At 35.2% G+C, this 27,586-nt stretch overlaps 1 protein-coding gene across 2 annotated transcripts in view; it reads right to left on the reverse strand.

The window, feature by feature from the left end:
• Positions 1 to 4,419: 4,419 nt before the first annotated feature.
• Positions 4,420 to 27,586, reverse strand: part of LOC131153511 (uncharacterized) — a 32,120-nt gene continuing 8,953 nt past the window's right edge. Inside the window, exons 2-7 of one of the 2 annotated variants that reach the window (XM_058105855.1) lie at positions 22,065 to 22,111; positions 20,009 to 20,165; positions 17,733 to 17,928; positions 7,148 to 7,277; positions 5,559 to 5,735; positions 4,420 to 5,476 (exon numbers count right to left, since the gene is read on the reverse strand). In XM_058105855.1, the coding sequence (XP_057961838.1) occupies positions 5,318 to 5,476; positions 5,559 to 5,735; positions 7,148 to 7,277; positions 17,733 to 17,928; positions 20,009 to 20,165; positions 22,065 to 22,111 (866 nt within the window). In that variant the 3' untranslated portion in view covers positions 4,420 to 5,317. Of the gene's footprint in view, positions 5,477 to 5,558; positions 5,736 to 7,147; positions 7,278 to 17,732; positions 17,932 to 20,008; positions 20,166 to 22,064; positions 22,112 to 27,586 lie in introns of both variants that reach the window. The other variant, XM_058105854.1, reaches the window with a different exon arrangement.

Consider the following 27,586-nt stretch of genomic DNA (forward strand, 5'->3'; position numbering starts at 1 on the left):
AAGTTATGTACTTTTTGTGGTTATTAAATTTATATAAGTGTTGTCCATTGGACCTTATTTAAATACCGAATGATATCAAATCCAATGAGAAGATCTTCGTTTGGAAGGTTTGATCCAAAAAATGCTTCCTTGATTAAGCATTCTTAATGCAAATATAGGAACTTCAATCACCAATGCGCCTTTCGGACCCCCTAGTGCGACACCAAACCTACGAATCAGTGTCCTCCGCCCCTAAGTCTCGCTGATCAGGGTAAAGTCCGGATGCGAACACAGGTTCTATACATTAGTTGGACGTTCGGCCAACCCGACCCCCAGGACACATTTCCATTACCATCCACGGTCCCTACTGGCTCACAGAAAACTGTCACCATCCACAGTCCCTGCTGACTCATAGCACGAACTCTCACCGTCCACAGTCCCCACTAACTCACAGAGTAAACTCTCACCATCTACAGGTACCGCTGGCTCCGTGAGTGTATCTACCTGGAATTGAACCTCCGATGCTCCTTCTTACTTACTGATGTCTTTCCACCGCACCATGCCATGGGGACACAGACACGCTTTTTAACTTGACCTGGAAGTGTTCTCCATTTGCTGCCTTGAATCCTTGGTTACAAGACTTCCATTTGTCTTTCGGGAGAATACTTGCCTTAAGAAAGCTACATGTTGCTCCTGTGTCGAAGAATGCAATGACTTTAATTGCCTAACAGAATACGACAGTCCTTTAGACGATGAAGGAGTTGATGACAACATCAACCTCTCATAGAATACTGCATCAGCCATTCTCGTGCATAGTTCAAGTAACAATGGAAATGGGCCAACCATTTCATTGGAAGGAATGCCTCCAAGCTAGTGGAGGAATAAGATCCTTGAGCTCCATGCATGGTGCACAGCAGGGTGCCAGTTTAGGTTTTTTATTGGTGCATCGACCAAACCATATTTTGAGAAGAGAAGAGACTGGAGGCCTTGGATCATTTTGCATTGGGTTGAATAAATCCTATGGTAATCTGTTTGGGTTAACCTGATTTATGTGGCATAGATTTTTCCTTATGTTAATTCATTTTTGTGTTGATAGGTGCAAATCCACAAAGGGATTCTATTTGAAGTTCCGTATCCTTTTATAGATGAGAGAGATATTAATATATCTATTCCTGTCTTGGATTTGAATCTAGATTTGTCGGTAAATGATTTTTTTTATTTTTTTATTTTTTTGCAAAAGTTATTAAAATATGAATGTGGTAGTGTGCTAATATTTGTATGATATGATGTTATGTTATGATGTTGGGATACATAATATGGTTGGTACAACGAGAACAAAAATCCTAGAAACTAAATAGCTAATGATGTAAATCCTTTTGTTTCTAAGTTAGATTTTTAATTTATATAAATTTTAATATAGTTTGTGCAGGGAGAACAAAACCCCTAGAAACTAAATAGCTAATGGTGTATATTGAAAATTATATAAATTAAAAATCTAACTCAGAAACAAAAGGATTAATGGGGCTATTGATTGGTTTATGGCTAGATAGTTGATTGGTTCATTGTCATTATGGATAAGGATTCATAGCCAATTCAAATAATTCAAATAAAATGGATTTTCTTGCAAATGGAACCTCTGATTCTAATTCCAATTTTTAGTTTGAACCTAGCTTGGTTTGAAAAAGTAGGAGGAAAATTCATATGATCTAAGCTAGAATCAATGTAAGAATTTACCTAGTCCCAGGGTAAAAAAAAAAAAAAGAAGGGGTTGGGGGGGGGGGGGGTGTGGGTCTGATATTTAATTGGATTTCAACCTTCCACAAAGATCTTCTTTGCAAAAAAATTGGAACTCATTGTTAGAGTTAGAGAGAAGTTATGAAGGATTACGATCCTTGAAAACCTTTTGTTTAACTCTCTCGGCGGCTTCATGTACCTCAATTTTAAAATTAGTCTAGAATAAAAATAAGTTTGTAAATTTTTTGATATTACGCATAAAAGAAAGGATATTTGAGAATTTTGGGTCAAAAAATAGGAATTTGATGTTGGAACTGAAAAATAGGGCACAAAGCACACTTATTGCAAAAGGATCCACTCAACACAAAGGGGTTGATTATACTAACACTATTAGTCCAACTATGAAATCCTCAACAATTTGCATTGCTCTCTTCATGTTGTTTCTCCAATTAGCACATTCAACAAATTTATTATTCATTTTTTGCATGATTTTCAATTAGATAGTATGTTTAAATTTTCGAGATTCCTTTCATTTCAATTTCGTCAAGTGCATTTTTTGCTATCTTTATTGTTATTCTCCAAGCAAGCATAGCATTTTCCTTGGTGCCAATCTCATTAGTTGCTCATCACGTGTAGAAAGTTTAACAAGTATTATTGGTAAGTAGTAAGTACATACTTTTAGTAATCATAAGTGCTAAATGTTAAAAAGTAACATTGGGTATTATTAGAAAGAAAGTGTTGATTTACCAATAATATATTTGCAACATTTCAATAGTAATAATATATCAATACATTACAATATAATATAATGTCATATAATCATAAAAATAGTTATAGTAATGTATTATTATGAAACATGGGTCTTGAATTTAGATTTATGTGAATTTAAAAATAATTTTATATTATATTTTATCCAAATCCATACAAATCCAAAACCAACTGTAGTCTTACCATACCATGAAAATGGACCAAGGCTCTTCCTCTTGGCTAGTCTTATTTCTTAACTCTGGCACAAGAACATAGATTAAAGGCGCGTAGCCTAACCTAATCAAACCACCAAAACGAACACACCTTTAAGAGTGTAAATGTTTTCCTTATAGTGAACCAATATCGTAAGCAACCTTTATATTAGTGGTAAGGGATATAAGTACTTATTTATATGAGTAACAAATGGGGCCAAAACCTCGACTCTTATACGACGAACATGCTATTAGCCTCCGCCTCACTTAGCTACATTTTAAAACCATCAATACTGCTAGATTTAATGAAGTCAATTCAATTACACAATTATACTATTAACCATGTTGGACCACACGTGAAATCTTTCATCATGCTAGGGTAGACGAGATCAATAAATTGTTTTAGGCCACACATCAAATCCCTAATCTGACTAGCCAAACAAGGTAAGCATGGTGATATCAACCTCCTATTACCACTTGCAATAGACTACATATCAAATCCTTAGCCCCATAATGGGGCTAAAGGTAAGTTTTCATCCAAGGCAAGAGCTTACCTCAACCTCAAAAGTGAATGGCAATAGTTCAGGATATAATTACCATCTAATGATATTACAACACAAGATGTCTTGAACAAGATACCCATGACTGTTAAAGCTAGGGTTTCAAACCCTTAAAAAAATTAACATCCCTTGTGTTTAGTCCAAAAAAAAATCCTTGAAGAAAGGTTTTGTGTCTCTCCAAACCCTGCTTATGTTATACAAATTTTATGACGTATGCATCAAATAGGATCTTCAAAGGCTATGAAAGACCTCCGAACCTCTATCGTACAACATTTCATGAACCAAATATAACATAAAAGCAACAATATGAACTGAAAATAAAAATAGCTTCAGGCATGGTCCAATTTTAGATTTCAAGACTTCGGAGTAGTGTTTGTAGCTTTTAAGAGATGGAGGAGAAGAGTTTGTAAAAGACATCTATAGCATCCAACTTGACTAGCAAACTCATCTAACACATTCCCTACCATCTGCCACACCCTTGTTGGCCAAAATCCCACTTGCCTTTAAAGGTTGGTTTCAAACTTCCAATGTAGCACAAAATGCCTGTGGTCTATCCAAAAAAAAATGCAAGTAACCGAAAAAAAGTTAAGAATCCTACGGAAGTTAACAGCAAAGAAGATTCCAAAGCCGTCTAGCCTTCCCATTGCCAAAGAGCACCCAAGATTGAGCTGTCCACGCGCCGTGTAGAGTACCAAAGTCAACAAAATATGCACATAAAGCCATAAAGATACAAAGTATTCAAATTCAAAATTTAGACCTTTGAAAATATGAATTTTAACTTTGCATTTGAATTTATATAAATTTAAACAAAACATAGTATAAGATTACATGAATGCTGCGTTTGAGAGCATGCATATCAGATTTTGAATTTGGATTTGAATGAATTTAAATAAATTTCTATATTGCAACTTATCCAAATCCAATACAACTCGAAATCCGAAGCTTATCCAAAAATAGGATAAGTTTAAATTCACACAAATCAAAATCCAAGTCCTAAAACATATACTCCCAAATGATACCAATGCGTGCTTGAATAGATTAAAATAGAAAATTGAAAGCCTCGATGTTATCCAACAAATATGTTCACTCCCAGAACCCAGTGCCGTCCTCTGTTTAATCAAAGCATGTAAGGTATCATGAATGGTGCAGATCAACAAACAAATATGCTGAGATAAGACATGCTGTACTTGAGAATATAAATTTCAAACCTTAGATTTAAATTTAAATGAATTTATTGAAATTTGTATTACACTTGGTCAGTTTGTCCAAATCCACACAAAATCCAAATTTAAATTCAAGACATCTCCTAAACATAAGGTGAGTTTATTCTAAATTCACACAAATCAAAATTCAAACCCTAAAATGTATGCTCCCAAACGCTACCTAAGTGTGCTTGAATAGATTAAAATATAAAACTGAATCAAAAGCCTCCATGTCATTCAACAAATAGGTTCCCTCCCAGAACCCTCTGCCTTCCCTGTTAAATCAGAGCATGTAAGATATCATGAATGGTGCGGATCGGCAAACAAATATGCTGAGGTAACATAACTGTATATCAAACCTACTTCCACAAACATAAGCAATTGCATCATCAATATGAACTAGCCTTTTTTGTGGAGCACTTTCCACAAGTGGTACTAGCACATCTTCCTAACAATGTTGTATTGCCTGCGATTTGTTGTCAAAACATAAAACACAACTATTTCTTGCGGATGTGATCACCAAGAATACACGGTGCAATTGTAGGCATTGAGCCATTGATGAACCATGCCATCCATGGACTGATATTCCAACCAAGTGAGAAGGCACAACAAAAGCCAACCACAAATCTAAGCAGTTATGTTCAGTAAACAGAAGAATCAAGGCAGCCTGTGAACAGATAAATAGATTTCATTAAAACACTTCACATTCTCAGCTATACCACTTGGCCCCACACCCTTTGCAGCTGGAAACCAACAAGGTCTCTAAGATATCCATGGCAACTGAAACTGCTAACCCAAGCTCTTACCAAGCAGCAAAATCATGAGTTACCATTTTGTGTCCAAGAAGAAGAGGAAATAGCAATCTCAAGGTACATATTCCTTTCTAATTCGTTCTGTCGTTTGCCTTGGCCTTTGAAACCAGAGCTTTAACACACAACCGCGGCTTAGTACAAACAAGGTTGTGTGGGAGAACAGAAACAGCAACCACTAATGACCCATTGGGCACCCCGGCAAGCGGCAGCAACTCAACAAGAATAGAAAGCTGTAAAATTATGCCTATACTCAGCATGTGCCATAAGATGAGAAGGAAAATGCTTAGAAGTATGAATAAGAGGGCTTTGTACCTCTGGAGATTTTAGGTCTACAACTGAATCAGGTATAGATTCTTTAACTGCAGCAGCTACGATGCTGAAGCACTTGTTGCGATCCAACAAAGAGAATAAATTGGGATCAACAAATATATTTTTCAAACTCTTTATCTCCGTCTCCTCAATCCCTCGTCTATTATACCCAACAGCAAACTGAAACATGACATAAAATTTTAGTCAAGAGATAAGACATATTCCAAGAGAACAACTCATTGCATTTTCAAAGGAAAATAAATTGTAAAGAAAATAGTGGCTACTACTACATCATTTGGTTTGGATGAGCACATCATGACTGGGCCATACCATGACCTCTAATTGTAGTAGTGTTTTAAAAGGCGCACCTTGATGCGTTTTGGGCCTAAAATGCCCTAAGACGTTAGTAGAAATACATAATTCCTAAAAGGCCTACGCCTCAGGTGTAAAGTCTCGCCTTTTTACACCTCGCCTCAAATGCCAAGGCATACGCCTTTCGGGATTCTTGGTTTGTAACATAAATTAAACAGGGCAGAACCCAGAATGCATCGAAAGCCCTATCCTCCCTCTCTCCCACGAAGCTTCCTCTGTTCTGCTCCCTCGATGAAGCCTCCAGCGAGTCTTCTCCTCAACGATAGCCTCTGCTCTCTCTTCAAAGCCTCCAGTCTTCTCCTCTCTCAACGATTCCTCCGACGATTTCTCCAGCAACGATTCCTCTCTCGACGAAGCTTCTTCCTCCTCTCTCGACGAAGCATCTTCTCCTCTCTCGACTAGAGTAGAGGAGAGCCAGAGGGAAATGAGAGTGCTCAAAGGGAACATCAAAGCTGTCAAACAGAGCTGGGAGCTATTTTGCCCTAGATTTCAAGATTTTGGACTTAACGTAAAAAATTTGGGCTCCTCTTTTACAGTAAAAAACCCATGTTTTAAAAGGCACCGAAGCTTTTTAATTTTTAAATTCAAAAATTAATGGGAACCATTTGTAATGTTTTGGCCTACATGAAATTTAAAAATTATGTTTTTTTTTTCTCCATTATTTTAATTTTTTTCTCATTTTTTTACTATATATAAATTGATTTTATTTATTAATTATTTAAAAAAATGCAATCCCAAAATGCTTACGCCTCGCCTCACGGAGGGTATAACGCCTCGCCTTACGCCTTCACCTTTTAAAACACTTATTGTACAATTAATTCATTAAATATTACTTGCCTACCAATACTAACAACAGCCAAGAAATAAAATCTACCATAAGCACTGGCTTTTATGCCCAAATTATTAGTTGTTTTATTGCTTTGGTAAAGAATTAGCCATTTCAGGTTTATATATATAACCTTTTTCACTTGGCACACTCTTTATGCCTTCAATTGTGTTGAACAAAAGAAAGGAAAGAGTGCATAGACAAGATCGCTTGGCTGACACAATGGATAGTGGGAACAAACCCAGACACCTGCACAATGCATCAAATAGCATGGACAACAGTTTCTTCTAGTCCTATGTTGAGTCCCATCTCTCTAAAAAAATGTGATAATTTACTATATACACAAGAATTGTAATTTCTTAATATGCTGCAGTGCCAATAAATAAACTAATACCTTAATAGGATGCACAAGTTTGTCCCGTCTTTTATTCACAAATTGAACAACAAGATGGGATGCAACTGCCTGCAGTTCCTTCTCATTCAAATTACAAGTAGCTTGAATAGGTAAAATGCGATGGCACCAACTGCACTAAAGAAGCATTTGGTTAACGGAAACCATTGACACCAAAAACATAATTACAATAACACCACTCTGCACCCCCCCAACCCAAAAGAAAGCTCACACATAATAATAATAATAATAATAATAATAATAATAATAATAATAATAATGAATAACATATTCTATCAAATCCCTCTTGTGAACCCACAGACTCCAACCATGAATATTTTGGTGTACTACAAAAAAAGGTACCACTGAGGTACATTGTAATATTACAAACCATACATTAGACAAGCATAAAAAGATGGGTAATGGAACCCCAAGCAATTCAGACAAGGCTGTGTTCAATTGGGCGAAGCATAAGAGATTAAAAAGAATGCAAAAGGCAATATCAACACAACCAAAATATTACAAGGGGTGAAATGTATTTAATCAGACATCAAGGGAGCAAAGAAGAACCAACAGACCCCTTTGAAATTTCTATATCTAGTGTTGGCAGACACCCAAGACTAATTTGTCATACTAATAAAATACATTTGGTTTTTTACTTGCATACGAAATGAATTATGGGAATGTAACTAGTTAACATATACGTTTTGCATTTATTATGATATTTCTAAAAATATTCCACAAACAATCTTATTTAGCTATTATTAAGCTGATGCACGACAACCAAAGGAAAAAAAATAGATTTGGAAATCAGATTCTGATGAGGGTTTTAGAGGTTTTTTTTTTTTTTTTTTTTTTTGATAGCTAAAGAAGAAGTTCGTCAAAAAATTAAGAATATACAGCCAGGAGAATAGGACATCTCCTCAACAAAATCTGGGATAATCCAGATTAAGAACAATAGGAAAACCAAAAAGCAAAGATTACAAAATGACAAAAACCAGCAAACACTACCAATCCAACAAATATCACCAATCGTGCTAAATATCCGAAAAGTTCACACCTTAAAGTTCCCATGACCCATACACCAAAGAGAAGCCATGTAATGAATCTTATCCCAAACTTGCAAAGACAACAACTTCTTCCCAGAGAAAATACATGCGTTGGGTTCCAGCCACAGCCCTCAAAAATAAACTGCAAAGCAAGCACATTACCAGAGCACTGCCCTTTCCTTTTTCCTACTAAAACCGACAAAAGAAACTGTCAAAAAATCCTCCACTATCTCTGTACAGACCCATTATTCTCCAAAAATAAAATAAAAATTAAACCAAAGCACACAAACATTTGGAGAGAGAGCCTTCAAAGGTCTTCTAATCTGTAGTTATTGGTATTGATTCTATTAAGCACAACCAACCAGATAAAAGCCTAGATTTAGGCAGAACTTTGGCCTTCCAAATATATTTGCAGAGAAGAAAAGAAGAATCAGAACTAATAAAAAATTTACCAAATGATTTGCAAGAATATACCCCCAGAGGATACAAAGACCAGGACCAACTACCCACTTCCAACGAAACCCGACAGTTATTCAACAAGACTGACAAAGAGGATAACTCTTCCATCTCCCTATATTTCAAGGACATCCAAAACTGAAAATCCCAAGAAGGCAAAGGACCATCCGGATCAACAACAAAACAAGAAATGGTACAATTCCGCCCTAAGCTCAGACGAAACAGACAAGGAAAAGAGGTGGATAAAACAACATTCCTCAACCAGAGGTCTATTCAAAAATGAATATCACAACCCCTACCCAACAAGAATTTAGTATGGGGAATAAAGAAGGGATAAATCTAAGAGATAGCTTTCCACACACTTTCCAAAAAATATTTAGATCCCAAATTGGTATCCCACCCATTCTCGTCTGGTCCAAACTTAATTTTAACAACTCTATAACATAGGGAATAATCCTATAGCAGGAACTGCCAAAGCCATTTGGCCACGACAGCTATGCTTTCTCCTGTTTAAACCTACACAAAACCTCCCAAACTCACCAAATAATCCCTAAAGCCCACTACCCTTGACCACAGGAAATCTCTCACTATCCTTCTCAATCTTGCTAGCAACCCCCATAGGGATCTTAAAAATAGAAAGAAAATCCAATGAGATACTTGAAAGACCAGCGTGAACGAGTGTAATTCTACCCCCAAGAGAGGAAAAAGCACCCTTCCAACCATCAAAATGCTTAGAAACCATCTCTACAACCAGAACCCAAAAGCTAATAGATCTAGGCTATCCCCTCCTAAAAGGAACCCCTATATAGAACAACAGCCAATCCATCAAATCACAACCCATCTCTAAATACAATTCTGTGATGCACGCATTAGACACATTAAGAGCTGCAACACCACTCTTCCCCATATTAATCTTAAGCCCAAAAACCCTCTCAAAAATATGGAGAAGACCCAAGATATTTAAAAAGGAAAAGGCCTACAGACCAATAAAAAGAAGTATCATCAGCAAATTCAAGGTGCCGAACAATTATTCCCTCCCTCCCCACTTCCAGCCCTTCCACTAAACCTCTATCTACAACCCTATCAACCAACCTATTCAAAATATCAGTCACTAAAACAAACAAAAACGGGGAAAGAATCACCTTTTCTAATCCCCCTCATAGCCTTAAACCAAGATATAGGCTCACCATTCACTAAAATCAAATAGTTCACATTAGACATGCAACCCCTCATCCATCAACGCCATCTCTCTCCAAAACCCTTCTCACAAAAATTCTTATCCACAAAGCTTCATATCACTCTGTCATAGGCTTTCTCATGACCTCATTGGCAATCAAAATGGCACCCACAATCTATCTCCCCTAATGAACGCACTCTAAGCCTTAGTAATAGTCTTATCAAGCACCGCATTCAACCTATTAGCTAGTACTTTTTTGATAATTTTATGCACACTAGAAACTAGACGAATAGGTCTCTAGTCAAAGATCTTGATAGACCTACTTTTCTTCGGCACCAAAGTTATGAGTGCAGAATTATTTCTTTTGCTCAAAATTTCATTCCAATAAAGTATGTCCAAAACCTTAAGCAAAGTTGCCTTAACCACCTCCTAACTATCTTGAAAGGAGGTCAAATTGAACTTGTCTGCCACAGGAGCTTTATCCCTCTCCATCCCAAGGACGGTAACCCTCACTTCTCTTCCTCAAAAGGTTTCCTCAACAAAGCTATCTTATCACAAGACAAAGGATCCCACTCTAAACCTTCAACTTGGGCTACTAACATCCTCCTCAAAGTACATTTTGAAAGGCTGAAATAGGCTTAGCACCCTAGAGAAAATTTTGGTTCAAAAAAAGAAGTTAGGGTTTTGATTAGGTTTTTCGGTCTATTAAACTTGGGATAGAAACTTAGAGCACAAGATGTTTGAAGCCGAAAATTAGAGCTATAAACAGTACTGAGAACAATAACTAGATTTAGTTTGTAGGGTTTTGAAGTTCCAAGGTTGTGGTCAATAGTTTGGGAGATTATGGGCTTAAACAAAAAGTTGTTATTGGAAAAGTTCAGGAATTAGGTCTGAATCAAAGTTGAAATAAAAAGGAAGAATAAGAAGAATAGAACCTAGAGACCCACCCTAGTTTGTGAGAAATCCACTCATAAACAACATGAAATCCATATGGTCATGAGAAAACAAAGCATCAATGCTAGAAATTCTTACTCATTCTCTCTAAAATCGAAAGAATACAACCACTTATAAACTCAATATTTACTAATCCTATAAGGACTCAACTTGATCTAAGAGCAAGGAGCTTATAAATTCACCCATGATTTAACTACAAAGCACATTGTCTAACAGCCAAACTCACTGAGGTTATGTTTGGGAGCATGGACTTCAAGCGTAGGATATGGATTTGTGTGGATTTGGAGAAAACTTGGTATAATTTTGCATTATATTTTGTCCAAATCCATACAAATCCAAACTCAAGGTCTGAAAGCTGAGCTCCTAGACACAGGGTAAGGTTTTTTAAAAAAATATTCCACAAAATAACCTACAAAAATAACCAAAGCCCATAGTTTGCTCCAAGCTCACTAAGGACTCTGAAAAAAGTTATCCTACAAAATAATCTATGAAAAATACTTAAAATAACAAAAATTATAACTCTGTCCCCGGAAAATATAAATTACAACCCTGCACCTGAAATTTATAAAATCATGACTCTGCTCCCAAAGATCTACTGCTCTAGAAACAGCAAATAGCAACACCAAGAACGTTTTCTAAAATGCTCAAACTCCACAATGGCCTCTAAAAATGTCCTGGGATATTGGCATCTCCATAGATGTTTTACAAAATCTAAACATAGATGCATACACTTCAATAACACCTTTTTTTTTCTTTCTTTTATAATAATTTCAGAAGATACATTAAGAAAGAGAATTTACAATTAGAGCGAGGATACTAAATTCTCAAAAAGAAAGGGAAGAAAAAAAGCAAAGAACAAAATGAAAAAATAAAATTAATAAAATAAAAATAAAAATTTGAACTTATTCAAGAAAGCCCCTCTTTTAATCCCTTCCCATCATAGCTCACCAAACACCTCAAATTCTCTAATTCCCCCTGATCCTTCTTCGCCTTTTACCACCATCAAGCCCAACTTCATTCCTCCATGATTAGACAATATCATGCCCAAGCAATCCAACAAATTCTGGATTTGAATGTCTTTCTCAGAAGATTCCTGAACTGGATTAGGCACAATTCCATCTTTTACCTTCAATTCTTTTTTAGAAACATCATCCTCAAAAATATTAATTCCTTCTAAACCTTCTAGAGGAGGCAGCGCATAAGATAAATCCCTGAGACAATCAGAAGAAGAGTTGGAAAAAAATCCTTGCTGCTCCCGAATTTGATCCAAAAGTAAACCGTTGTCACAATCAAACTACTACCTACACTATCATCCTTTGAAACATCCCCCCATCTCATCCACACGAAAACAAGGAATAAATTGAAGTATATAACACTACCAAAACTTTATTTCGTGCATTACAACATAAGGCAAAAGTTGAGACGCACAATGAGGAGAAACCAACAGAAAATTGAAGATAACTTTAACTCCATCAACTTCGACTATATTTTCAAAGAAGATGACCCGAGTCCATGGCTAGAGGAGAGAGAGACACCATTACTCAACGATCAAGATAACTCAAACAAGTTAGATGAAGATGGTGGTGCGCAGAAGGAGGTGATCAACCACCAAATAATGTGCATGATTCGAGTTCAAGTACCACATGTATACAAAGATATCTAGGTTTGAGCCCACCAAGTGATGATGGTAATGCTAGTGGTGGTGGTGGTGGTGGTGTTAGGGCTAGGGATGATAGCGGTGGTGGTGGAGATGCAACAAATGATTATAGGCAAGGAAAAATCAGAGGCTATGGGACACCATTTGTAGAAGACACATATCCTTCTAAACATTATGGATTATAGGACATACCTGAAAATTATCATATACGTACTACTCCAGAGTATCAATCTTCACAACCTGGGAGGAGGAGTGCTACTAGTGGTGACCCTAATGGGAGTCATAAAGCATAGCCTAGAAGATGCCACTGGCACTGAGATTGTGACTCTGCTGAAGATTCATATGATGTTTTCATATTTTAGGGACTTCGATTTAGATGATTCATCGCAATCATAAGGATATCATGATAGCAATTATCATCTAGTGTATCCACCACCTCAAAATTATGATCCATATCATGCGTATCATCATAGACCTCATCCTAGTGGGTCTACATAGACTTGTTCCAATCACTGCCCAGAGCTAGCCCCAACTTATGGATATGGATACAATTCAGGTTTAGGACATGGTCAGGGAGGAGATTATGCACCTCGTATCTTGGTTGGATTATCACCAGAAGTAGATTTTCAAGAGCAATAGCGAAATAACATGAACTTGGGTTTATTTAGCTTAGTGTTTCCACAGCGGTGAGGAGATAATTCCCAATATCAATATTAAAATAGAGATGGAGACTATGAAAAGCGCCTCCATGTCATTTCTTTTTGGTGGTAACTTGTCTTGTAAATGCAGTCATGTATTGACACTAATACTTATAATTGATGAAAATTATGTGTATGTACATTAAGTTATTTTATTTCTCTAATTAATTGTTCTCAATTTCAATTACATATCTATATTTTTTACTCATTAAAATGGAGAAACTATAAAAGATGACTATTTCCACAAATAGTGCAGTAAAAATATTAATTAATATAAAATCATGGTGCCTATTAAAAAGTGTGTGTAGGTTAAATATAAGGAGTTAAAATTCATTAAAAACCATGTCTCAAAGAATTCCGGGCTTATTTTTCAATTTTTTGGCACAGTTGTGCATGCATGAAAAAATTTCACGGCTGTTGCAACCGCTTACTGTTATGTAATGTCCACTTCTCCAACATCTCATGACTCCCGCAAACACTACACGTCGTTACCCATGACCACAATTTAAAACCTTGTTGAGCTTGCTCCAATTCAAGCCCAGGCACGAGCCAAGCTACAAGCCTGAACATGTCAAGGCTCAGCTCGACTCACTCGCATTGTAAGTTTAAAAGTTTCTAGCTTGGACAGTTACCACAAAAAGATTGATTTCAATTAAGGACTTAATATAGCCCCCAATGCGGGTTGAACATGCATTTAGGACAAGGTTTATATGACAAATGATGTCAGCATAAAGAATAAGAACAAAGTTGGAAAGTATAATTAAGCTTTAAAGAACAGATCCTAATTTCGCATAGTTCAGAAATATCATCAATGAGCTTCTACTTGAAATCAAAGACAAAGCCTCTACTAATAATGCTATGAGGCTATGGCCACCATAATACCATGACAAGGGTCACGCTCAAACATATTATGAATGCAGCCAACAAGCATAGACGAAATGTCCAAGAAACAGATATCACAAACCCGCCACTTTATTATCCACAGCATGGTATCGAGACCAGTTTGATGCAGTATTGAGCCATGTAGATTGCTTTCTTGTAGCCGAACACAGAGTTCCAGCAGCAATACAACAGAAAAATAGCCAAGGGATGCAAGGAAATTAAAGAGGGAAAAGAAATAGATAAGTCAGCGAGGTTGGTGACCACATGAGAGAGCTCATGTCTGAAATTTTATCACTAAATTATGAGGAAAAAAAAACTGAAAGCGCAGAGGATTTTATACTAAGTTAAATAAAATGCTAAATTCCAGGCCCTTAATGAGGAGAAGATGGATCTTAACAGACTCTAGATAGAAAGGAAATCCTTATCTCTGCATCTAGAGAGTAGAGATGGTTTTGTTTTGTTGCTTGAAAGAAGCCCTCTATCAAATCTTTGGGTCGGGGTTTCTTGCGGCAGAACATTGGATGGCAAATGGTTAGTCTTCAATGTTTGGGCAGTTGGGGACTTTTAACGTAAAATAAGATATGGGAAGGTGGATTATTGGATGATGGTTAGGTTGAAGAGAAAGGCAAGGTACTTGGTCTTAGGGCTGAGGTGGAATTGGAAAAAAATTACCTATTTTCATTCCAGGTGGTGCTCGTAATGAAAGTTGGCAGAGTTTCAGGGAGAGAGTTTTGTCTATTGGTGGTGGATCCAGGTGATTAAGTCATATCATACTGGGAATGAAACTACTGTGACAGTGTAGCAAGCAACTTGGTCTTGGAAGGAAGTTGTGTCGCCAGAGAATAATCATCTTTGTGCAAAGTGTAGTGAGAATATGCAGCGGAAGACAATTGGAAATGATGTGAGGCAATTGCAACGACAAGCTGCAGAGGAGTAAAATTGACCTACAGCAGAGGTGGCTAGGGTTTCACAAGGGGCAATCCAGGGGATGAAGGCGAGGTGTTATGGGACTAGGTCTCTTAATATTCTGTTAGATTTGGGACAATAGTTTGGTAACCTACGTTCTTTCAGTTCAGGCCTGAAATGGGCCCGAGTATGAGCCCAGTTGGGAAGTAACGAGGCCCTTTGTACCCAATATAAGTTAGAGCTATGTGGCCTTCGTTTTTTTATATATATATATATATATATAGCAAAATAAAATCTATTAAGAAAGAGAATGTACAATCATATTGGCGATACTAAATCCTCAAAAAAAGAGAAAAAGATAAATAAAATGCAGAAAAAGAAATGGAAAAAATAAAGCAAAAAAAATCTGCTAATGTCAGCCCAGAAATTCCCTCTTCAATCCCTTCCCATCATAGTTCAGTGAACACTTCAAATTAGCTACTTCCCTTTGTCCCTTCTTCACCTTTGATTTTGCCCCGACTTCATTTCTCCCTTGATCAGACAACTTAAGGCCCAATTTATCCAACAAACACGAAGTTTCAATGTCTTTCCTAGAGATTTATTGGCCTGGAGTAGGTAGAATACCATACTTAGCATTTTGTTCAACTTTATTGACCTTATCATCAAACATATTAATTCCCTCTAAGCCTTCTAAAGGAGAAGGCAGCACATAAGATAAATCCCCTAGGCAATCAATAGTAGCATCTGAGCAACCGGAGAGAGGGAGACAGACATTTCGTGATCGAAAGCCACTTGATCCTTTCGATGAAATAAAAGCGAGGGGCATAGATCGACACCCACCCAATAGCCCTTACGGTTCCAGCTTCACCTGGCATTGATTACCGATCTTCGGCTTTTTTTTTTGCTATCCCAAAACGAGGAAAAACCTATGAATGGCTGGCAACTTAAGGATGTAAAAATTATCCTTTTGAGGCTCCATTTGAGGCTCATATTTTTAACCCACGAATGCAAGGTATTCAGCCCAAATTTAATTTAAGGGTTTCAATCTTAATTATCTTCTCCAAACCACACCCAGTCCATATCAGGTTTTACAAGATGTTCCTATTAGCAATCAAGCCCAAAGTTCACTTATTAATTTTAATGGGCAGTCCATGGACTCAAGTCAATTTTCCCACTCCGAAGAAGGCCAAATTTCCATCTCTGACCGCTGGGGCCAAGTTTAGTTCTGTTTCTCAGCTAGAGCATTCGGCTACTTCCTCTTCAGGAAGAGATACCATTCCAGCAAGTCTTGAAGGAAAAGAAACAGTAAAACCCAGATTCGATTCTAAAAACAAAGAAAATTAGTTGATGCTTCTGCACCTTTAGAGGGAGATGAAATCTGCAAAGGGAAGAGAACTAGTCAGCCTTCGGTGGAGGCTGGGGGGATTTACAAAGGACCAAAAAGCTTGTGTGGGTGAGATTCAGGGAAGAAATGATGCTCTGGTGGAAAAACCTATTAGTAAAGGACACCAACTCTGATAAGTTTAGGGGCCAAAAGGTTAATGCTCGTCTGAAGGCAGTACGGATGGGTGTTGAAGTGAGGAATAGATTCAAAGAGAAGCAAGATAATTCTGGTGAGATAATGAAAATAATTTTAAAGTGAGATACAGAAGGAAATTTATGTATTGTAGAAGAGCCAAATTTTCAGAAGAGTGATACAAGTGAGAGGGTTAGCAAAAGTAAGGAGAAAAAATGGGGGATGTCTCAGATAATGATAGTGAAGTCCTAAGTGAGTTCAGTTGTGATGGAGGTTGCTTTTGGATGAGATTCGGGAACAGTATTGATATGTTTCTGACTCGTCTGATTCACATGAGGACTTATCCTATGTGTCATCATCTCCAATGGAAGGGATTTCCCTTTTTAAAAATGATGGAATGGATAAAGGACAACCATGTAAGGATAGAACCGTGCCCACCCTGTGGAGGAAATTACTGGGAAGGATCTAGAAATTCTAGAAGCTCAGCAATTGATGGATAAGATGGGCTTGTGGCTGACTGATTTTCAAGGAGACGAATTGATGGCGGTAAAAGCAAAGTAAAGAAGGGCCAGGGGGGAACTAGCAAATTTGGAGTGCTCGGTGAACTACAAGTCTACCACAAAAAGGACTTAAAAGGGGTTTTCTTGCTTTACTCTTGTTAGATTTCTTTATTTTTCTTTCTTTTTTAAATTTTTTTTTTTTTTTTTTTTAATTGAAGACTTCCTGCCCTCATAGTTGTTCTCTCTTTCTTTCTTTCTTAATACACCTTCTTTTCTTATCCAAAAGAAAAATTAAATATATAATCTATACAAATTGCATGAAGAGAAAGTCATGCCTGGTGAAATAGGAATCCATCCTAATCAATGAGCGTGTGTATTCTGCTGTATTCCCATGGCATTTGGGATTAGGATAATCTTCCCTGAATACATGCAATCCCATGCATATACACACAGAGGTAGTTGGAATATTCCCTGGGAAAGATGCCTCCATCATCCTTTGTAATTGTATTTATTCCAGTGTTTCAGGAAATCTACTCCTCTATGCACTACTCACACAAGCACATCTTGTTTATCGTAAGAAATGCATAATAAATAGAAAAGGAAAATATATAACTATTTGGCTTCATAATCATAACTACTTACAATTGCTTATACAGGTCATAGAACCTCCATAATTGGGAAAAGTTTCCAGTAGAACAATGCTACTAAGAGATAAAATGCTTGGAGAAGTAAAAACATTCATTTTAGTAATTCATAAAAGAAAATAGCTAAACTAAGCAAATAAGAAACTTACAGAGGTGACTTCAAACTTCCAGATTCCAGAGACTGAATAATATTCAATACAATATCGACAGTGTCATGAACATTATTTCTCGGAAATGTAAAGAGAACCAATCCACTCCTTGTCAGCTTAACTAATGAAAGAAGATCTCTATCTGCATTTGCATCCGCCTTTGCAGCAGATAAACAGGTGTTTTTTGAAAGTTCACCTGCTGTCAATACATTTAAGGGATCGTTTAGAACCACTTGTGCAGAAATGCTCTTCAAAAAAAGTGCTGAATTTAATAAGTGCTGAACTAGAAAAGTGCTAAAATAAATGGTGTTTGCTTGTGTTTAAAATAAGTGGTATTTGGATACTTTTATTATAGGATACTATATGATTATTTTTAAACACATTTCAAATTAAAAAATTAATATTTTTTATTTAAAAATTTTGTTAATAATTATTTTAATTATTTATAATTAAAATATAAATATTTTCTCTTAATTTTATTATATTTACAAAATAATTAAAATTTAAATATTTTCACTAAATTTTATTATATTTACAAAATTGACCCTACCTATGAACAATGTCATTTATAGGTGGCCAAAAAGCTATCTTAAGCTAAGGATTCATTTGGAACCACTTATGTAAAACTGTTTTTCAGAAAAAATGTTGAATTTAACAAATGCTGATAATAAGTGTTGAACTGAAAAAGTGCTAAATGTTATAAGTGATGTTTGGTTATATTTAAAATAAGTGGTATTTGGATACTTACTTTTATTATAGGGTACTATATGATTATTTTTAAACATATTTTACAAAATATTAATATTTTTAAATTAAAAATTTTAATGATAATTATTTTAATTATTTATGATTAAAATTTAAATATTTTCTATTAAAAAATAATATAATATTATTATTTTTAATTAACAAATATTGTTATTAATGTTTATTTATAACGTATTACTATCATACTAAATTATGATAAAAATAATATTGTTAATTAAATTCAAATTTTTTAATTTATTTAATGTCAATTTAAATTAATAAATACTTCTTGTTTAATCCAGAATTGAATTATAATAACTAATATAATTATTTTTAAATATATTTTAAATAAAAATAATAATATTTTTTTAAATAAATTTATATGATAATAACATTAATTTTCAATTAAAAATTTGAATATTTTCTATTAATTAAAATAATAGAATATTACTATTTACAAATTAACAATAATTTTATTATTAATGTATATTTATAACATATGATTATCACATTAAATTATGCTAAAAGCAGTATTAATAACCAAAATAAAATTTTAATTTATTTAATGTTAATTTAAATTTATAGATGGCTCTTTTTATTCATTCCAGAATTTAATTATATTTTATTAATAATTAATAGGCTATAATGTATAGTATAATCATATATGGTTAATTTTTAATTAATAATTATGTTAACTATTATTTTTAATTAATATTTAAATATTTTTATTAAGTAAAAATAATACAATATTATTTTTAATTAACAATAATCTTTTTCATAATTTATATTTATAATATATGATTATCATATTAATATTTATATTAAAATAATATTATTAATTAAATTAGCATTTTAAATTTTTAATATTATTTCAAATTAATAAATGGTTTTTCTTCATCATTCCATAATTGAATTATGTTTCATTAATAATTAATATATTATAATACATAATTAAATTGCATATGATTATCTTCTAATGTATTTTTAAAATCAAAAAATAACCACTAAATTTTCTTATATTTACAAAATTGACCCCGCCTATGAATAGTGTCACTTATAAGTGGCCAAAAAGTTATCTTAGATTGCTTCTCAAAATTCACTTAAAATGTTCTCAAAAAAGTGATTTTGGAACAGCACTTTTACTAAAAGTGTCTGTTGTAGTACAAGTCAAGCGCCACTTTTTCTTTATAAAAATGCTTAATTTAAGTGATAAGTGTCATAAGAATTTTTTTTTTAAGTGCTCCCAAAAGGGGGCTTAGACTATTTCTCAAAATTCACTTAATTTGTTCTCAAAGAAGTGGTTCTGGAAAAGCACTTGTTGCAATAAGTATTTGTTTTAGTACAACCCAAATGCCACTTTTTTTTGTAAAAAAAGTACTTATTTAAAGTGATAAGTGCTATACGCATTTTTTTTAAGTGCTCCCAAATGGAGCTAAGTTAGTTATAGATGGAAAATATAGATTTCATATCCTTACCATAGATCCAATTGAATGTCAGACATAATAAAAAGACTATTATAACAAAATTACTACCAGTATTCCCAAAATCATCAGTAACAGTCTTGCTTTGCACACAGTTGGTGTATTCCCCATCTGTTTTCACCGTACATATTTTCCTTCTCTTAGGTGCTTCATTTGCATCAGAGCATCCAAAATTTTCGGAGCTACCAGTATAAAAAGACCCAACGTACTGCAAGAAACTCCAAACAACCATGAGTATTCCCACCAACATCAATTGATATACCTATACATATGTATATATGCACATGTGTGTGTACAACAACAAGCCTTAAGTCCCACTAGATAGGGTCAGCTACATCTCAGATGCAACTAGCATTGCTGTATTAGCATATTTTCCAGATCCAAAGTATAAATCTCATATACAACTTGTACAAACAAGAGGATGCTGTCAATAATCAAGAAGGCAACTAAACTAATACAAACCTTCTACAAACCCAAACACTGAATTTTCTATTTTGAATCTAGATAAAGCATGTGTAACAAAGTTGATATTTCTTCTGATAGAAATTTTCTAATGCAATAAGTATAAAAGAATGTCTTTTGATAGAAAGACGACCTTTCTTCTTATAGAAATTGTCATTTAGTTACTTAATTAAGGAATGTGAAGGATATGGTATACATAAAAATAATTAATATTAATATTAGTATTGATATTTTTTTCCAACAAAAAAAAAAAAATTAATATTTTCATTAAAAAATGCAACTGGCCCCTCCACAAGGGAAGGAAATGAAATGACTCAGCAAGTAAAGGAAAAAAGGTTAGAAAAATGGGAAAAAATGTAACAGGATTATAGAAGAAATAGAGAAAAGGAGCAAGCAGCCTAGTTAAATCCTTTGGATCTCCAAGAAGAGTGATTCACAAATTTCACTCTATTTTGTTCATTCCTAAATCCCAACAGAAAATGTAAGAGATTTCATTCAAGAGATGCCAACATATGGAACCCGACAAGAAAGGTGTCAGCTAAAAGTATCAACAAACTAGCTGTCACCTGTGTGTTTGAGTGTATCATAATGTGAAGCAAACTGCCATGGAAGCTAAGGATAATCCTCATTCTAAGGTTGCCACCAAGATGGAAGATAGACATGAACAAAGTCATAAATGAGAAGAAAACAGATTTGAATTTCAGTTCCTATTGCTTACATGCAGAGCCTCTTCAAAAGAATCAAGTCCTCATTTAAAGTGACTCACTAATCATGACCACAAATAAATACTTCAATACTAGAATTACAAATTCCACTCTGACTTGGGCTACTTCCATGTTAGTCCATTATCTGCAATCAATGAGCAAGACCTTTACTCCAAAGCATCAAAAATATTTTTTTTAAATTATAGGGGTGGTATCATCGTCAAAAAGTTATCAAAACTAAAACTAACAACTTGTTTATTTAATATTTTTGAAACTAAAACAAATTAAAAACCTAATTAAAAGAATCTTCATTTTTGTCCTTGCATCAAAAAAATAAAAATAAAAAAATATGATTAAAATAGTGAAAATTCAAAAGAATATAAATTATAAAATATTCAAATAATAATATATATTAATTATAATTATTTTACTTGATTATTATACTTCTAATAACACGTTTAAGAGATAAAAGAACAATTCTATTGTGTATGACAGTTGAAAAATATTTAAAAATAAAAAAAAATTTGAATGAATTTTATTCTTTTTCCAAATTTTTAAAATTTTATGGATATTTTTATTTAATTACATTGAATTCAAAAGTCATTTTATTTTAATTTTTAATTTTTAAATTGAAATTATGTATAGAACAATTTAATATATAAAATCTGATTTTCAGTTTTTGCCATTACAACTGAGAACCAACAACAAAAACATAAAACTAGCCCCTCCCAGACATAGACAAACAAACTGTCATCACTTATTTCTAACAAAAACAGAAAACAGAAACTGGAAACAATATCAAACAGCCCCTAATGGGTCAATATTTTCTTTCTTTGTTCCAAATATAACACTCATCCAGAAATACATAGCAAATGAACAAAACAGTGTAAACCTAACAGACGTAAAATAGCATGATACAAGGGATGGTTCATATGTAAAACCTTTTCAAGGATGGACATGGCTTCTTTCGTGGCACTTTTCTCCCTCTCTGACAAGAAAATAAATTTTAATATCTCAAACTTATTTTCCCATGTTAACAACTAAATGTGTGCATTAAAAAAATTTTGAGAGCATAAGAATTATGATGAATTGAAATCCAAATCAGGAGTAAAATACTGAGCCTACAAAATCCAAATCATCAGTAACATAATGAAACTCCAGAATAAACAGAGATAGAAATGAAAATTGAATCAACAGTCAAATACAATGATAGTTTATCAAATACAAAATAAATTGCAGCATAATATCAATTCAATTTTTGAATACACAGACATCACTATAAAGGATACACTGAGAGGATGATCCTGATCCACCGATTCCTGACTCAGGATCTCTCCTCCAAATGACAAAACCCCTTCCTCTCAATCTTTTCCAAACGTGCTTTCGATCTTCACCAACTTGAGGAGATTCTTCTCCATACCTTCCTTCAATCAGATACATGGATAAAGGAAGGCTTTCGCAGGAGAGAAAGTGAGTGAGAGCAAGAGACCATCATGAGAGTGAACAGCCCTCAATTGCACAACCTTAAACAATTGACTTCTACTGTGTTTGAATATTTAGCCAAATTTAATGATCTTATGTTTAGGTTTGACATGGATGAAATCATAAAGATTGTCACTGTTGATATTTTGATTAAAATGAATGACCTAACTTGAAGATAGGTCTCTCCCTCCATTTATAATACAAATTAAATACATTCTAATGACAATAATACCCTTACTAACTATCACTAATTAACATACTAACACACTTAGTAATAGTAATAATAAAATACATAAATAACCTCTAACACTCCCCCTCAAGCTGGAGCATAAATGTCATATGATCCTAGCTTGTTGCAAATAAATTTAACAAGAGCACCCCCCAAAGCTTTGGTAAACAAATCAGAAAGCTGCATATCAGACTTCACATAAGTGGTAGTAATGAGCTTCTACACAAGTTTCTCCCAAACAAAGTGGCAATCAACTTCAATATGCTTCGTCCGCTCATCAAAGACCGGGTTGGAAGCAATATGAAGAGCCAGCTTGATCATCACACATCAACTTCATAGGCTGAGAATGTGAAAAACCCAATTCTTCCAACATGTTCTTCAACTAGACTAGTTCACAAGTAAAGTGAGCCACAGCTCCATATTCTGATTCAGCACTTGACCGGGCCACTGCAGTTTGTTTCTTACTCTTCCAAGAAACCAAATTACCATCAATAAAGATACACTACCCGGTTGTGGATCTCCAGTCAGAAGGCGACCCAGCCTAATCTGCATCTATATATCCATGGATATAAGTGTGACCCTGATCATGATATAAAAGACCTCTCCAAGGTGCACCTTTGAGATATCTCAAGATGCAAAATTACCACGTCCCAATGACTTGTCCTCAAAGAATCTAGAAATTGACTCACAAAACTTGTTGCAAAATATATATCCATCCGAGTGACTGTGAGATAATTCAACTTTCCAACAAGTCTCTGGTATTGTCCAAGATTAGGCAGCAAATCACCCAAATCCGGTGATCACTAACTTGCTGTAGGTGTGTCAACCGGTTTCGATCCCAACAATCCAGTTTCATCCAATAGATCAAGAACATACTTCCTCTGTGACAAGAATTTCAACGGTCTCAAATCTTTGGTTTGAAACTTAGTCTGTAGAAAATGTTTGAGACTCTGAATACATTTATTAGCATCACCTGTAATAACAATATCATCCACATAAACTACCCGATGAAGTATGACAATAAAACAAAGAATGATCCACTGCACACCGTCAAAGACCAAACTCAAGCACTACAACACTCAAATGACCAAACCATGCTCTGGGAGACTATTTTAAACCATATAGTTCCTTCTTGAGCCAACACACTATGCCTGACTCCCCATGAGCAACAAACCCAGGTGGCTGCTCCATATAGATCTCCTCCTCAAGGTCACCATGCAAGAAGACATTCTTCACATCTAACTGATGCGGAGGTCAATGACAAGTAGTAGCCAAGGAGATGAACAAACATACTGATGTAAGTTTGGCAAACGGAGAAAAAGTGTCAGAATAATTCAGACCATACACTTGAGTATACTCCTTAGCAACAAGAAGGGCCTTTAGACAAGCCACAAAACCATCAAGGTTGGCATTCAAAGTATAAACCCAATGACAACCAACCACAGACTTGTCAGGAGAAAGAGATACTAAGTCCCAAGTGGCATTTTCATGTAAAGCATTCATCTTTTCAACCATAGCATTCCTTCACCCAAAGTGGTCTAAGGCTTCCGAAACAAATTTAGGAAGGATAGTAGATGATAGAGCAATAAACAAAACAATAATAGGAGGGTTATAGGAAGTCATAACAAACATAGTTGGAAATGGGATGTTGAGTGCATTTGCCTTTTTGAACAGCAATGGGAGGATCAACATCATGGGAAACATAGTAGTCAAAAGCACCCCTAAGGTGCGAGGCGCAGAGGGGCGACGAGGCTAACGCCTCACCACTGTTGAGGCGAGGCGACCTTCAAGAGGCACACAAGGCGCAGTGAAGCGCCTAAGGCTCATGGCGCACTGAATCACGCCTTAAGATATTTAAGCTTTTAACTTTATTTTATTTTTTTTAACCTTTTACGAAAGAAAACGCAAGGCTTCAACAAGCATAGCCAAAGCTAGAGCCTTTGAACCAGCCCTAGCCCTAGCCAGAGGCTTTGACTCGAACTAGTAGGTTCAAGCTTCATCTTCGAGCCTTCGAACCAGCACGAAACACGTTTGTTTTCATGTCTTGAAGTCTTGGAGCCTTCGCCAGCAAGAGAGTCTTAGCAAGAGCCCTTCATCTTCGAGGTTCGAGCCTTTGAATCATCACAACCTTCATCTTCAAGCCTTCGAACCAGCACGAAACACCTTCATCTTCAAGTCTTTTAGTCTTTGAGCCCTCGCCAGCAAGAGAGCCTTCACAAGAGCCCTTTATCTTTGAAGTTTGAGCCTTCAAACCAGCACAACCTTCGTCTTCGAGTCTTCGAGCCTTCTGCCAACAAGAGAGCCTTCTCCAAAGCCTTCAAACAAGTGAGAGGCTTCGAGCCAATGAGGTCATCATTGCCAATCTTCATGAGTCACCAACAAGAGAGCCTTCTCCAGAACCTTCGAACAAGTGAGAGGCTTCAAGCCAGTGAGTCATCGTCGCCAGTCTTCGTATGGAATGATTTTCATGAATGTAATGATCGTAGACTAGGATCTGCTTCAAATAAGTAAGTTGTTTTCTTCTTCTTTAGGGCTCAGTATTTTGCTGTTACTGCTACCTGACCCTCCCCATACACTTGCAAAGTGAAAGCCTTATGTCCCGGGGACACCCTTTTCTTTTTTAGTTGAATGCAAGTTCATAATTAATATATAACATTTTTTTATCAAATTTTGCTGCTGTTTTGTTTGGAAATACAGTATACAAACTATACATTGTTTTTGCATTTAGGATAATAGGGCTTAAATCTTACTATTGATATCAATTATCCATCAAATAGGCATTGTACACAACTTTAATAATTGTGTGACTCACCTTCGTGAGGCGCACGCCTTCCCCTCGCACCTTGCACCTTGCACTTTGGCTCCAAGTACCCTTTGCGCCTTGTGCCTTTGACTACTATGATGGGAAATATGATCAAGACTCAGATGGTTGGTTGGGCAAGGATAGCATAAGTAGAATCTAGAAGATTAGGCAGAGGAAGAGACTCATTTAGCTCATAAGCTAAACCTGAAAAAATGGATAAAAATTTGTTAATCATAACTGAATCTGACCCACTTAAATTGACCTATAATTGATCCACACATCAAATGAGTTGAATATGGTTTGAACTTTTTTTATCCACCTCTAAATGAGTCGGTTGGTGGATTTAGGATTTTATCCGATGGATATCCGTCTATCCGCTAACAACTAATGTTTAAATTCATTGATAATCTCATATGCTCATGCTTAATAGGCATCAAATCAATTAGCATAAGCTCTATTAGCCAAGACCTAGTCCCACACTCTTTAACTCTTGCACTACTGTATGCGTCTCTAGGTCTACACATTCAAACTCAAGCCCAAATACTTAGTTTTCTTGTGATCAAAACAAAAGTCTCTAAATTCATGCTTTGAAAAATAAAAATAAAAAATTATAATTTTGTGATTAGTTATTAAATGTTTAATATATTACCAAATTATAATTTAAAAAATAACTTCAGTTATTGCGTTACAGAATAAATTGTTTATTGGATGATAAAAAAAAATTATATTAGGGATGAGAATGATAGATTATCCGCCATCCGTCATAGATTATTTGATCTGAACCGCCATAAATCCGCAACTTAAATGAGTCGAATATGGATTGTAATATCCTCACCCGATAATCCGCCTAATCCACCACAGATTATTGGACCCAATCCGCTTTGCCAAGTCTATTAGAAGCAATCAGGGACTGAGTGTAGTAAGGTGTAGACTCAAAAAAGGTAACATCAATAGAAACTAATGTTTTAAATGGCAAAGGCGTAAGGCGAGGCGTTTTACCCTTCAGGAGGCAAGGCGTTGAGGCGTGAGCATTTTGGGACTGAATTTTTTAAAATAATTAATAAATAAAATAAATTTATATATAGTATAAAAATGAGAAAAATTTTAGAATAATTGAGAAAAAAATAAAAACATAATTCTTAAGTATCATATAGGCCAATTTTAGCTAACAAACTCAAACAATGCATGTTAAAAATAAGCATGAGCCATAACTTTACAAAAAGAAGAGAAAAATCCAAATTAAAGCATCACAACGTCTCATCATCCAAGATTCTAATTTCTAAGAATCTAAATTTGAAACTAAAGACCTCAATTAAAACTGAATCCAAGCTGCAACAAGAACTTAAAATTGAAATTTGAAATATGAAATTTGAAACAAAGCCTCATACTGAGATGAAATCTCAAAGCAAAGAGGTTGTACAGGGTCGCTGCAGAGAGACGAGAGGTTCGAAGGAGTCGTCGGTGTTAACAGAGATAATTTAGGATGTAAAAAGCTTTGTAGAAATCCCTACAGTGCGAACGACGGCCACGGTTGGTGAATGACCGCCACCTACCATGGTGTGTGAGCCACCAGCACCTACCATGGTGGGTGAGCCACCAACACCTACTATGAGATCTTGCCACAAGCCAAAAGCTATAAATTGAGACCCCCCACCGAAGCTAAACTACACATCTTAACTGTAAGTTGTGTCCTCTTTTGTTTTTCCATATTTTATTCTCTGTGTACATGTTAAATACGGATTCGAGTATGTAAAGAATACACAATTGAATATACAATTGATTCATTCAGACCAAAATTGACATGGTAGCAGAGCCCCTCTTCTGAGTTTGTTGTTCTCAACATGGTTTTAAATAAAGGTCGCGACCGTTACGTAACAGTTTTTTGGGTTACCGATACTGTTACACACCGCAAAATCGGTGGGAAGGAAAATCACGGTCGTAGCAGCAGT

This window comes from Malania oleifera, chromosome 4 (assembly GCF_029873635.1).
Source record: "Malania oleifera isolate guangnan ecotype guangnan chromosome 4, ASM2987363v1, whole genome shotgun sequence".
NCBI lineage: Eukaryota > Viridiplantae > Streptophyta > Magnoliopsida > Santalales > Ximeniaceae > Malania > Malania oleifera.